Source organism: Malaclemys terrapin, chromosome 5 (assembly GCF_027887155.1).
Source record: "Malaclemys terrapin pileata isolate rMalTer1 chromosome 5, rMalTer1.hap1, whole genome shotgun sequence".
Lineage (NCBI taxonomy): Eukaryota > Metazoa > Chordata > Testudines > Emydidae > Malaclemys > Malaclemys terrapin.
Window position 1 is genome coordinate 19,589,028 of NC_071509.1, and position 13,570 is coordinate 19,602,597.

At 40.6% G+C, this 13,570-nt stretch overlaps 1 protein-coding gene across 2 annotated transcripts in view; it reads right to left on the reverse strand.

The window, feature by feature from the left end:
* MXD4 (MAX dimerization protein 4) overlaps positions 1 to 12,596 on the reverse strand; it is a 48,249-nt gene extending 35,653 nt beyond the window's left edge. Inside the window, exons 1-3 of one of the 2 annotated variants that reach the window (XM_054028822.1) lie at positions 12,431 to 12,596; positions 11,785 to 11,881; positions 59 to 88 (exon numbers count right to left, since the gene is read on the reverse strand). In XM_054028822.1, coding sequence (XP_053884797.1) covers positions 59 to 88; positions 11,785 to 11,881; positions 12,431 to 12,494 — 191 coding nt within the window. In that variant the 5' untranslated portion in view covers positions 12,495 to 12,596. Of the gene's footprint in view, positions 1 to 58; positions 89 to 11,784; positions 11,885 to 12,430 lie in introns of both variants that reach the window. The other variant, XM_054028821.1, reaches the window with a different exon arrangement.
* Positions 12,597 to 13,570: the final 974 nt, after the last annotated feature.

Here is a 13,570-nt window from a genome sequence, read left to right on the forward strand (position 1 = left end):
TCATCCAAACATCTACGATGCTTTTTCTAGATAATTACACTTTCTTTTCATGACTTACCTATGTTTTTCTAGTTCGTTGTGTGATGACCTATTAAAAATAGAAAAAAAATTTTTTAGAATGATGAGTACTGGATTTTAGAATAGCTAAAAATGTCACCTATGTGGCTTTCAAAAAAAGATGTTAAAAGCCTGCAATTTAAAACATATTATAAACCAAACTAAAGCCTAGACTTCACATGGATTTTAATGCAATATATGTTTTAAATTGGTTGCTTTTAACATAGCTTTTGAAAGTCTTCAAGGTGTCAACATCTTTTAGTTGTTTCCCTAGAATATCTAACTACAGCATTTGCATGGGTAAATCTTTTTGCACAGACAGACTACAATTTGTACAGAAAAGTTTATTAAAGGGTCTTCAGGCACTAAGCACAAATCTGCCTCTTAATTTGACCCAAGTGGTAAAGAAACAAACCACACAACATTTTCAGCCATGGAGAAAAGGAAAAAAAGATCAAACAAACAAAAAACAGTTGCAAGATCCAATTGGTAAAAGATAAGAACTGTAAGAACGGGAGGGAGGAAATCCCAAAAGAAGAGATTCAAAACTTAGTTTCTGGGAGACTCTGAGGGAAGCAGGAAAAAAACAAAAACAAAACGATTGATCACCATTTAACAGCTGCGGTAATTGTGAATATCAGTCTTAATGCAGAAAAGATGCATCTTTTCTTTTACTAAACCTATGTACGGATCAGAAACCTAGAACTTTAAAAAAAATAAAAATAAAAACTTACAAGAAATTAGGACTATTTTCCTATTGTAGAAAAATTGAACCTACCATTGAAAACTCTGTTAAAAAAAAAACAAATTCAGACAGAAACAATAATTATATTTATACAACTGAAATTAAAAACATTTCTCAGATGAAATTATTGTCACTGTTACAAAACCAGTCATTTCCTGGACCAGTAGTTCTAGTTCTCTCAGAATGGAAACAGATTTTTATTATTCCAGTATGTGAAGATCATGAATATGAAGGCAGCAGAGGCTTTTATGGCGTAACACATTACAGCATCAAGATCCATGCAAACAGATTTTGTGAATCAGTTTTCCAACAGTACGTTAGAAACCCAACCAGCTTCTGTGCACTATGTGCTGACAGAGGTTGCTTTGTTCATGCCTTAGGTGTAAAGAGCACAGTCCATTCTAAGACATGTGTAGTTACCAGGTGCAGCACAGGGCCATCGATCGTTCCCTACAGAAGCATGTAGCTGGCTCTTAAGCAAACCGCCCACATAGATGTTGCAGCATATTTGAAATTTCTTATTGATGTGAACACTGCAACCAATGTACCCATCTGGCTGCACAGGGAAAACAAAGCGAGGATCACGTATAATCACTAGGGCCCTACCAAATTCAGGGCCATGAAAAATGCGTCCCGGACCGTGAAATCTGGTCTCCCCCCATGAAATCTAGTTTTTTGTATGCTTTTACCCTGCATTATACAGATTTCACAGGGGAGACCACTGTTTCTCAAATTGGGGCTACTCACCCAAAAGGGAATTGCGGGGGTGGGGAGTGTCGCAGTATTGCCATCCTTAATCTGCACTGCCTTTAGAGCTGGGTGGTTGGAAAGTGGTGGCTGTTGGCCCGGCACCCAGCTCTGAAGGCGGCGCCCCGCCAGCAGCAGTCCAGAAGTAAGGGTGATAATACCATATCATGCCACACTTACTTCTGCGCTGCTGCCTTCAGAGCTGAGTGGCCAGAGAGTGGTGGCTGCTGACTGAGGGCCCAGCTCTGCACGCAGCAGCGCAGAAGAAAGGGTGGCAATACCATCCCATCCCATCCTTACTTCTGTGCTGCTGCTGACCACGGTTCTGCCTTCAGAGCTGGGCTCCAAGACATCAGCCGCTGCTTTCCAGCTGCCCAGCTCTGAAGGCAGCGCCGCCGCCAGCAGCAGCGCAGAAGTAAGGGTAGTAATACCGCAACTCCCCCTACAATAGCCTTGCGACCCCCTCCCCCACAACTCCTTTTTGAGTCAGGACCCCTACAATTACAACACCGCGAAATTTAAGATTTAAGTAGCTGAAATCATAGATTTTTAAAAATCCTATAACCATGACATTGACCAAAAGGGACCGTGAATTTGGTAGTGTCCCAGCAATCACTGATGATCAGACCCTAAAATGTTTTTTTCCTGGTCCAGGTCTACCCACTATGGCCCTGATCCTGCAAATATTTATGCACGGACTTAAATGGGACTACTCACGTAAGGGTCGGAACATGTGTAAACTTTTGAAGGATCAGGGTCTCTGAGCCCAATCCAGGCTTCCGTGGAAACCTCCCCATTGATTTTAGTGAGAGTTGAACAGGTCATGTATGAGTTGGTATCTTGTTTAAAAAACATTTTTTCTTTATATTTTAAATCTTAAACTAAATGCACCATATCATAAATAGAGCAACACAATGGGAATACAGATACACATTATTTTGAGCAGGAAATAATCATGTGAAAACCATTTAAACATAATCAGAGCAACAGTGGTAGGCCAAAAATGTGATCTGCCTTTTTATCAGTTTATCACATAAGATTATATAGTTGTGTTACATACACAGACCCCCAAAACAAAGACAGAATTCCTTTATTCTCTAAGCTTGTTCAAGTTCAAGCTGCTGGTTTCTCACTGCAAGCATTTTCGCTGAGTCTGCTTCCTTATCACTGGCAATTAACAGATTTTTCAGTTCCTGCTTTGGGGCCTTTTTCCGTAAAAGACAACCCCCCTCCTCACCTCGCCCTGTGAGCACAATTCTTCCAGGCTTTTTCTGTCAGGATCTTGATCACAGGTCGCTCACTGTAACTGACTTTTAACCCTTAAACTCTCCAATATCAAAATTAATTTTTGACAAGCATGTGGGTTCTGATCCAATAACCCAATTAACCTGTGGTAATGTGTATCCAAGCACGACTATGCCACTGTGACCGGGGTCCTAGTGGGGAGCCAGCTGTGGTCACTCAATTAGGGTGAACTGCAAAGAATGGGGCAGCCAAACCCCAAAAACCTGGTGGATATTCCAATATTTAGATATACCCAGTGAGCATAAAACAGCTTCTTTATCACCTTACTGGTTACTCGGAAATCCAAACAACACAGTTCCCTTAAAGTGATCCAGCCTAAGGCCTCCATCCAGGTACCCAAGTTAAATATGATGATTTCTGAAAATCTTATCGCATCATATATCGCATCTACCAATCCCAAAAGGATCGAACACATTATCTCCCAGGTTTTTGAATATTTCAGATCTTACCCAAATACATACTACAGCCAATTCTGATTAAGTAAACTAAAATATATTAAAAAACAAAAGAGAGAGTATGGTTAAAAGATCAATATACATACAGACATGAGTTCAATTCATTGAGGTTCAGATTCATAGCATAGATGGCGAGCATTGTAGTTGCAAAGAGTTCTTTCAGAAACAGTTCATAGGTTATAGTCCAATATCCAAATAGAACATTCAGGGTGTACCAGCATAACTGAGACCTCAGTCCTGAGACTCAAACTTCCCCTGATGAAGCCTAAGCAGATCTGAGAGAACAGAATCAGGACCCAAGGATCTTTAATACAATTTCATGTCTTTTGACAAATTGGAGTTCAAAAGATAATTAGCATGACTTTGAAGGAGGTCCATCACTGGTACTTAGCATAAGGCAATTTGCTTGTTTCTCCACCATTCACAGTACATGTCAAAGAGAGATGAATGCCGAGATATCCAGTGCTTACAATTCATTTACACGCTAGGTTGTTCTTTTGCCCTCTGAATTATCAGAATACAGCATAGACAGGGACTGTTGATTATGTTGTGGACCCTACATATGTAAATACACAAAAACACAAACATTATTTCTCCACATATCTTTTGAGAGTTATTTATTTTGCAGGATGTTTAACCCTTTCAAGCCATGCGTCACACCCCCAACGTGAGACTGGGGTGGAAGGGAGCAAATAGAGCTTCTGGATACACCTTCAAGACCTGTAGCACCCCCTGGCTTGAAGTAGTAATAACAACCAAATACCTGGTTTCTACTTTCAGCACCCCTACTATAAAAATTGTTATAGCACCCCTGCTAGTGGTTTAGGCATTGAAGAAATCGGAGATCTGACACACAACCTGCCAGTTTCCCAGCTGTAAAATGGGAGTTATTAATAGTTCTGTAATACCTACCTCCCCACACAATGAGGGCTCATCAGGAAAGGCTGTACAGTTCTTTGAGAGGATAAAGCTCTCTATAAGTAATTACTATTTTTCACTCCTTCAGTTCTGAGAAGCACAGAGCACTGCCCCAGGGAGAACCAATATTTCTGCCACTCCTCAGCCTGTATCCTCTGCTTTCCACAGATCCCAGGGGCTGACGGGAAGAAATCTAAGGGCAGATTTACACAAATACTTGCACCAAAATAACTACAGTGATTTTAATCCGTATCTTTTGTTATTTCAGCACAAAACTGTGTGTGGACCAGCCATAAGCAGAGGAGAAATAGAAGGGACTGGGTAGGGGAATGTTTGCCACAAACATTTCCTAAGGAGAAAGAAGAGAGTCCAGATACACAGAAACTCTGGCTACTTTGTGCCACTAGCTGCAAAGCAGCTGTTGCAAATAGTAATGGCTACATCTAGATGTGACAGCATTAGCATTCATTATCTAGTACCAAGTAGTTAAATGGTGATTAACCAGGTGTGAAATTCTACGCTCTGATTCTTTTAAAATGCAAATTATCAAATAAGGATTATGGGGCATGTTTTCTTCTATAGTTGGAGTCAGGGATGGCAGCACCTAAAGAGTCTCTAGCCAAGTAATTCTAGATTATGGCATTTATATGCTCTGATTGCAATATTTCACAAACCAGCAGAGTTTCATAATAGTGAAGACAAAAGCTCTTTCCCCTCCACATCTTTATTCCATTTTTTTTTAAAGTACCCCTAGGAAGTTATCTTTCAGATATCATGTTAGTGCAATGTTAAGACTACATGTTAAAATGCTCAGATGTAAAGAAATATCAAAATTAAGGTTAAAAGGCTAGGGCTCTGCCTACCAGCTGACGCTGGCTGTGCAGGTGGTGAGCTGAGACCTCTGCACAATGTTCTGTAGTTTGACTGCTTTCCCGTTTACTCATCTTCCTCTCCCCTTGCCCCACCCATCTGTCTCATCTTCCTCTTCGGTCACGTCATAACCTAGTCTGTGTGCTCCAGGCACTACTACAGTTCAAACACTGGGAGCCATAGATAAGCTACGGGCTGCCGCCATTATTTTAAGCCCCAGGTCTATTAGAGCAGCATCGTAGAAAGTGTGCTTAAAATGATGGTGAGTGACACCTAGCAATACTGGTGTATTGTCAGCACTGAAAATACGGTATATTAGAAATATTAGCCCAGGCCAAAACACAAGAACAAAGAGAGTGGTAAGTTCCACAAGATGCTACATACATATATCCACATTGGAAGAAAAACACATAAATAAATGTGACAATGTATTATTTAAGAAACAGCATGTGATCATCTAATAAGAGTCTGCAATGTAATAGACATGCATGGGGCAGAGATAAAGGTGCATTTTCAACTTGAAGGTCTCAATGGGCTTTACTAGAGCTCGGTGCCAGCACACCAATCTGCAGCTGGGCTGTATGTTGCAGGATCAGGGCCTAACTTTGGAATTACCTGAATTTGAGTGGTTAGATTACAACCTCACTCAGTTCTGCATTCCTTTATTTGAAAGCCCTCCCCTTTTCTTTAACTGACCACACAGTATCTCTTAAAAATGTTTCTCTTTTAGTTCCGCCTCAAAGCAGAATTTTGCCAGTATTATGGATGCGGGCTGGGATTCTGCAAATAGATACATTGGTGCAGACCCTTATGCAGAGCCTTGACTCTAGTGAGGTTCAAGAGTTTGTATGATAAACCTGTGTGTAAAAGCGAGGCCTGACATTGCTTCTGATTTGGTGACTTTATGTGTTAAAAAAAAAAAAAAAGACTGCTCCTGTCATACATACTATAGTTCCTCATTGGTGATAAAATACATCTTGTAAGTTGATCTATTAGTGTTACACTAGAATTAATTTTTTTAATGCGTTCTCTAAGATAGATCTTTTTCCTTCACACCTATTTTTCCTGGGGGAAAAACAACAAGAAGGATACAATGAATTCAGAGAGCGCAAAAGAGATTGTTGTGTTTCCACAGTCTGGATTTTATGGTATTTTATTCTCAGCCTTTCATTTAAAAAAATGAAGGAAAATAGGCCCTAATCCCTAAACTGCTTCCTCTGCGTGTAGAGGTCCATCTGCATTGGAGCTGGGCAAATAACTGAATCGTCCATTCTCTGACAATTCAGGTGGGAGGGCAGGAAATCAAAACAAGCTCTCAGTTCAGGTTGAACGGAATCCAAAATTTTTCAGAATTTTCAGTGAATCAAAAAAGTTAGAAAAAATTTATTTTGGGTTGAACTAAATGTTTTGGGTATTTTTAATAAAAGGAAAGGAAATGAAGGGCTAGATTCACAGTCAGAGGAGAGGGAAGTGATGCTCTTCTGCTAATCGTTAGCCCAGTGGTTAGAGCACCACCCTGGAATGTGGGAAACTCATGTTCAAATCCCTGCTCTGCCTGATTTGGAGTATGGACTTGAAACGGGTCTTCCCCATCCCAGATGAGTGCCTTACCACACAGGCTATTCTGGGGTGGGTCTCTCAGCCTCTCCTGCTGAAGCTGTGACACTTTATATGAAATACTTTAATAATCTTTGGGCCAGAATGACTTGATAGCCCAATGGTTAGGATTCAAGTCCCTGCTCCAGAGTGGAGGATTCAGACCTGGGGCTCTCTCATCCCAGGTGAGTGCCCTAAGCATCGGGCTAATGGTTATAAGAGGGGCACATTTACTGGTTTTGGTGTGTGAATCTAGCCTGGAAAAAAAATTAAAATGAAACATTTCAGAAATGTCAAAATGGTTCCTTTTGACATTTCTGGAGTTTTTTCTTTTTTCCACTGCAACCGAAACAATTCACCAAAGTCAACACGAATTCACAAAATGTTTCAGATGACCCAAATCTGCATTTTTTGGCTAAGAAAGTTTTGGGTGAACAATTTCACACCCCTCTAGTCTGCAAAGAGAAGCTTGCCAGATAGGGGCCAGAGACTGGTTTGCAGTGACAGACGTGCAATGTTAACGAAAGAATAGAGACATTAAACAATGTTTTCATTTGAAACATCATCCCGTTTGGACCCACCACCTTCTTTGGTACATGTATCCCTTCCCCAGGGCAAAGTACATTGTGCACAACTCTATTTATTGGCATAAAAACATTATCAAATATTGATTAGTTTCAACAGATGCAGCTGGGATATTTATAAACCTAAGTTTTGCTTTCATTTTCCCTCCTTTTTATCAGCTCCTAAATTAACAGGCCAAGCAGGCTACTTCACAGACTTCCATTTCCTGCTCTGCCAGTAAATTTAACTGTGACCCAATAGACAGGCATTGAGCACTAAGATTTTATTCTGCGTATTAATTTACTTCTGATCTTTTCATGGGCACAGAACACAGATTGGGCCTGAATGTCTGCTGCTTTGTGCAGCCTTTTACACTCGTGTAAAGGTACAATGTGCATTTTAAACCCACTATTCACAGTGATAAGAGACTGCACAAAGTACAAGGCAATGGAGAATCAGGCCTGTCTAGTTTTACATGTACTGGCAGTGTGATGTGGATTACTGTCCACAAGGGGGTCAGTTCAGGCTACCAGTTTGCCCCTTATATAAACACTAAAATGTATAGGCTTATCTCTCTAAAGTCGGCATCACAAACAGGAAACAAAACAAGAAAGCTCCAGTTATCTGAAAGCTACAGTGAATTCCTATTAACAAATAACTTTCTGCAACCAAGTAATCTTCTGAACTTCATTGACTTTCTGCTTCTGTGAAATATTCCCTCTGAACAAATTGCAGACATCTGTAATACATCCATTTCATTACACCCATTGTACTCGATGGAAAGACATTTGAAAATTTAACATTATAACCTCCAAGACACAACTCTACTAAATCGGACTTTTTTTCTAGCCTGATTTTATTCTAACTGCATATTAGTAAGAATTTTTAGGAGCTCCACTGTATTGCTTTTAGGAACTAGTGTTATTATTCTATCAAGAGGAGACATTTGGTGCACTGGAACCAAATACTGTCTAGTTATCACCATTACAAGAAGGGCTGACCTGGGTTTACCTTCCCTCCCCCGGAAAATCAATTACAAACGTGTGCCTTTCTCAAATCATCCATTCAGATTGGAAAATAAAAATCCAATTTCATCTACTAGGGGATTTTCGTCATAATCATCTGAGGAGAACACTTCCAAATCTCAGGAGAGAACGCTACATAAACAAAGAAGTTTTACATAAAAAACCTTTTCAAATCTGTTTTGTGTAAAGTGGGAACACATATATACACACACACACACACACACACACACACACACACACACACACACATATCTATCGATAGATAGATAGATATAGATATGACTCGAGGGCAAGAAATTGCACATCATAAAAGGAAACTTATAGATCAATTCATCATAAATACATTTAATATATATTATACAAAGATAGGGCAAAAATGGCATCAAGCAGCATTTTCTACCACCTTCACAGTAACATGAAAATGTTTTCTCTATCAACATAAAATTAAAAATTGCCAAGTAATATTTAAACAAACACATCAGCAAACAAAAAATGTAAAAAGTATGAACTCTTTCAATGGACTGTCTAATTATAACTTTCTGGTAATGGCCACAGCTACGGCTGAAGAAACACTTTCCCCCATATGCACGTGTGTCCCCAGTTGCCTGTAACTTTTTTGGGGTGTAGGGAGAGGAAATTTTTCATACTTGTTCTCAGTCCAAAGACTAATTTATTTTTTTTAAGTTTGGTACAATTATGTGCCCCATTTTTGAGTTATCCATGCACGAAAGAGATGCTTTTCAGGCTTTAAAAACAATTCTTTGTGTGCTTTTATTTGTGCTCAAATGACACATGCAAAGGTTAGTTTTCAAACTTGCCGAGACTGCTGGAAGAAACAGGATTTAGAAATAACCAAGTTACTGAAAAATAATGTTCTGCAATTTTGCACTAGGCAATTCCCTCTCCCCCCTCCCGCTCACCCCGAGGATCCTCCAAACTCTGGCCAGTTGTCTACCCCTCTTAATCCCTGAATTGCTTATAAAGATTTGATTGCATGATCAAATTGAACATTACATTCACATTCTATGCACTCGGAGACTGTGATCCAACATCCAAATAACCATTCAATTAACTCCCAATCAGGGGTGCTGCAACAATTTTTTATAGTGGGAGTGCTGCGAGTCATTGAACCAAACTATAAAGCCTGCATATAATGGAATCCACTTCAATCCAGGGGGTGCGGCAGACCCCCAGCACTCCTAGTTCCAGCACCTGTGCTCCCAATACAAATAAGAGCAGCGGTGCGATCTGAATTTGGGATCATAAGCTCATAGGTTGAGATGCCTGTTTTTAACCTGTTACTTAAATTTGAAACAAAACTGCATGTTGTAGGCAAGCACAATGCAGGACTGCCCACACGGCTCTGCCAATGTGCCTTATCACAACATCCTGCTATTTCCAACCAGAAGTCTATGTTATAGAGAGATTGTAAGGTATGCCCAGTGGCAGGTTGTTGTTGTTGTTTTCCTTAGGAGGTGGACAAATATCCATGGTGAACTAAACATGAAAACTGAATTTGTGGCCCTACTTCTCCAGAGGTATTGCCCTACCCAAGTATGAATGAGCCCTTGCTTGTCTAAAAACAATAAAGCTGGCAGGAAAATAATAAAAAGATCATTATGCATTTTTTAAAAAGCATTTTTGTGTGTGTGTGACAAGAATCAGACTGAGGGAAAAAATTGTGAGAAATATCTGACAAACAGTGGTATTGCGTGCTCTGGCTTTGATAAATAATGCTACCAAACCTATAACAAAAAAATTTTCAATTCTGCTGAAATAGATAGATTTATATATCTTCTGCTAAAAATTCCTAAAAGCAGCTTACAGTTCAAACAAATGACTGTTTTGCTGTGGACAGCGAGAAACCCAAGAAAGGAAATGATAGAATAATGCTTCCATAAGTAATACAGATTTCTGTCTCTTGCATACAAGAAACAAGGATCAGAACAAGTCCATGAACTCTAGAACTAGAAACCCTAAGAATTCTGTTTAAATTAACTGCCTTTGTACAATATGGTTACTTTATGGAAAAATTAACAGAGATAAATGATTTGCAGAGATGAAAAGTGTCTCCAAATCTAGGTACCACTGTGATTCCTGATCACTCCCCTTTAAAATGGGCTGATCTTTATCTTTGTACACCAATTTAACTATTACCCCCTCCTCCCGAATTTATATCCCCAGAAGTATCAGCGCTGTTTGGAGTAAGGGATGGGGAAGGAAGGATTTACACCCTCTATTCCCTCAGTTGTGTTCAAGCACATTGCTCTGCAGTGGTTACTGCAAGCATAGCTTGTTGTGATCTTGTATGTTTCTAAGGGAAATGCTTGATTTTTGTTTAGTTAATATTTTCAAAATTTAATATCCACAACTGGGCTGTTTTCTGCTTTCCCGTTTCACCAGTGTAAATCCAGAGTAATCCCGTTGACTGCACTGGGGTTGTGCAGGATTTACGCTGGAGTAACTGAGATCAAAGAACTGGCCCGATCAGACTAACTTTCCTCATTTGGAAAATAAGTCATGGGCAAGTTTTGTTCATTTTAGGCTATTCTGCAGGGCTCATCATAAACAATTTTTTAAAGGAGTCATTTTGTAAAGAGCAGAGCACCCATGTTTTGGAGAAGGAGGGAACCATCTGGGCATATTTGTGTCTGTCTGTGTGTGTGTGTAAGAGCATAAAGTGCAAGAAAAGAAGGAATTCCTACGTAAAGAGGAGACGCTGTCTCTTTAAGACAGCCTTCTGCACGTAGACAGTGCACTCTGAGCACTGCCTGGTCAGCCAAACCAAGCTGCAGGGAGGCTGCGCAGAAAACCTTGAGTTAAGGGTGACCATAGAACAGGTACTGGCTGCAAGAAAAAACAAAAACAAACAAACAAAAGGCAGCTGATAATAATAATGGCATGCATTGTAATTCACTGCATGCAGAGGGACTCGCTCGTGCAGGGGATGCACAGACCAGAGCAAAGGTGCAGCAGACCCTCCAGAAAGGTCAAGTTCACTCGAAACACTTTAAAATACATACATAAATCCAAGTTCATGAGATACATTTTCCCTCCTTTCCCCATCTCCCCCACCCTCCCCCCATGAAGATCCCGGCGTTACACTGCAACTAGGGGCTGCATTTGATCTCGCAGCAATAAAGAGACTGTAAATAAGGACTGGGAGGGAATTAGTGTCATGCAAGGGAAGTCAGGATTTTGATGATTATTTTAAAAATACATAGGAAATCAAAGCGCCCACACCCATTAACAAACCAGGGGAAGAAGCGTGAGTGCAGATGGTTTAGAAAGCCAGTGAGTGCTAAGGCGATGGTGTACGCGTGGCAGTGTTTATATGAGAGATCAAAACAGAGCCAAGCCCATACAGGGGGAAAAATGGCGACTACTGGGAACTAAGACACGGGATTAGTTATTATTTTTATACATCTATGCGCTGCACATAAAGCTAGACATATAGGAAAAGTTGCCAATTCACTGTGGAAAAAGACGGTACATCCATTACCTGTTATTCTGGGATTTTCTGGCCAGCGTGCCTGCCTTTGTTTTCTTTCTGGAATAGTCACTATCGAAGGGTAACACTGATGCATAGCCATGTTCTGCTTCTAGGGACAAAGTCAGCATTAGTGGCAATATATTTTTCCATGCATTTTTTCCTCCTTTGCAGGAACGCTAGGGTAAAACACAAAAATTTTGGTTGATTTGTTTGGATTTTATTCCGGAATTTTTAAAAGAAAGACAACAAAACAAAAAGTGCCAAAATAGGAGGATCATCCGAGTAAATAGTAAAAAAAAAAATTTTAAAAAAATGGCTGGATCATGCACGTCTTGAAACATTGTGACAAGGAGAAAAGGAAAACGGCAATACAATTACAAACGGCAACATGCACAACAATGTAACCTATACTGAATGCTGCAACATACATACAATCCAAACAGACTCGAGTCAGGACTCGTTTGTTTAAAGATTTTGCAAGAAAATAGCATTTGTTCCCCCCCTCTCTGCAATGCATCTGACAAAAACATGTTTAAATCCCATGGCACCTTTGCAGGTGAAGGAAATATGGACTCAGAGAAAAGGGCGTCCGAATACCCACGCAACAAAGAGAGTGAAATGTTTAGAAGTGCCTGCTAGTCATTTCTCTGAATACCTCTGTCTCTTCTTTCCAAATACTCAGCTGCTTCCAGAAGAATTAACAGAGAGTTCAGCTCCATTTTTATGTGTGCTCTTTGAGTTACCCCCAAACTCTGTGTCTGCCTTTCAAACAGCTGAGGAAGGCAATAAGCATTAAAACTGCACTGAGTTTACAGGCTGGGGACTTCCAAGTCCCCTATATAAACCACCTCTCAACCTACATTTGACACACAGGCGACAGGCGACTGGTATAGCCAATCATGGACAGCATTTCTAGGTAGAGGCGGGATTAAATCTTAAAGTAGAGCCAATCAGAGCAGACAAGCGCCCTCTGGTTAGGAGACAGAATGTTGACAGATCTGAATCTTCTCCCTGATAGGTCAGCCACTACAGTAACAATTTAGAAGCCGAAGCTTAGCAACAGCACGTGGTGGCCCAGCCCCCAGCCTCACTGAGTGGCCGGCTTTATGCATTTTAAGCAGTCAGCAGCTGCTGATTGGAGATGAGGAGGCTATGCAAATAAGCAGGGGGAAACTAGCCAATAGTTTTGGAGAGGTGTGTCTTGTCGCAAGCAAGTGAAGGGGGAGGGGCTCAGGCAAGTGAAGGAGGAGGGGCCCATCCACCCATGGTGCTGGTGGAATTATTGTGTTGCTGTGAGGAAGAGAAGTCTGGGCTGCGGCTCAGTTAGGGACTGGGGATAAATGCTAAGGTGTTAGAATAGCAGTCCTACGGTCCTTTCTCTCCTTCCCTAGCTGCAGTCATATGCATGAGATATGAAACTGCTAAATAAAACAAATGCATCCACCATCCAGGGATTGTTATATAGAGAGTGCCTTGCATGACAAAGAATGGTAAAGTATCTCAACTATATAGTATAGATGTATAGCACCACCAAAAGCAGCCACTTCTGGGTGGTAGGGCTGCAGCAAGTAAGGCAAATACATTCGGCACAGGAAATTTTGCTTTTAAGATACGAGGGTAAACTTCCTGCTCTTACAACAAAGGGCCATGGGATCCTGAAGCCAAAAATGTTCCAATTTTGGTGCTTTGATTTTTGGGTGACCATCTTGAAATATTTTGGACTTGATTTTCTGAGGGGCTGGGTTCTCACAACTTAGGATGACTAGATGTCCTGATATTATTGGGACCATCCCGA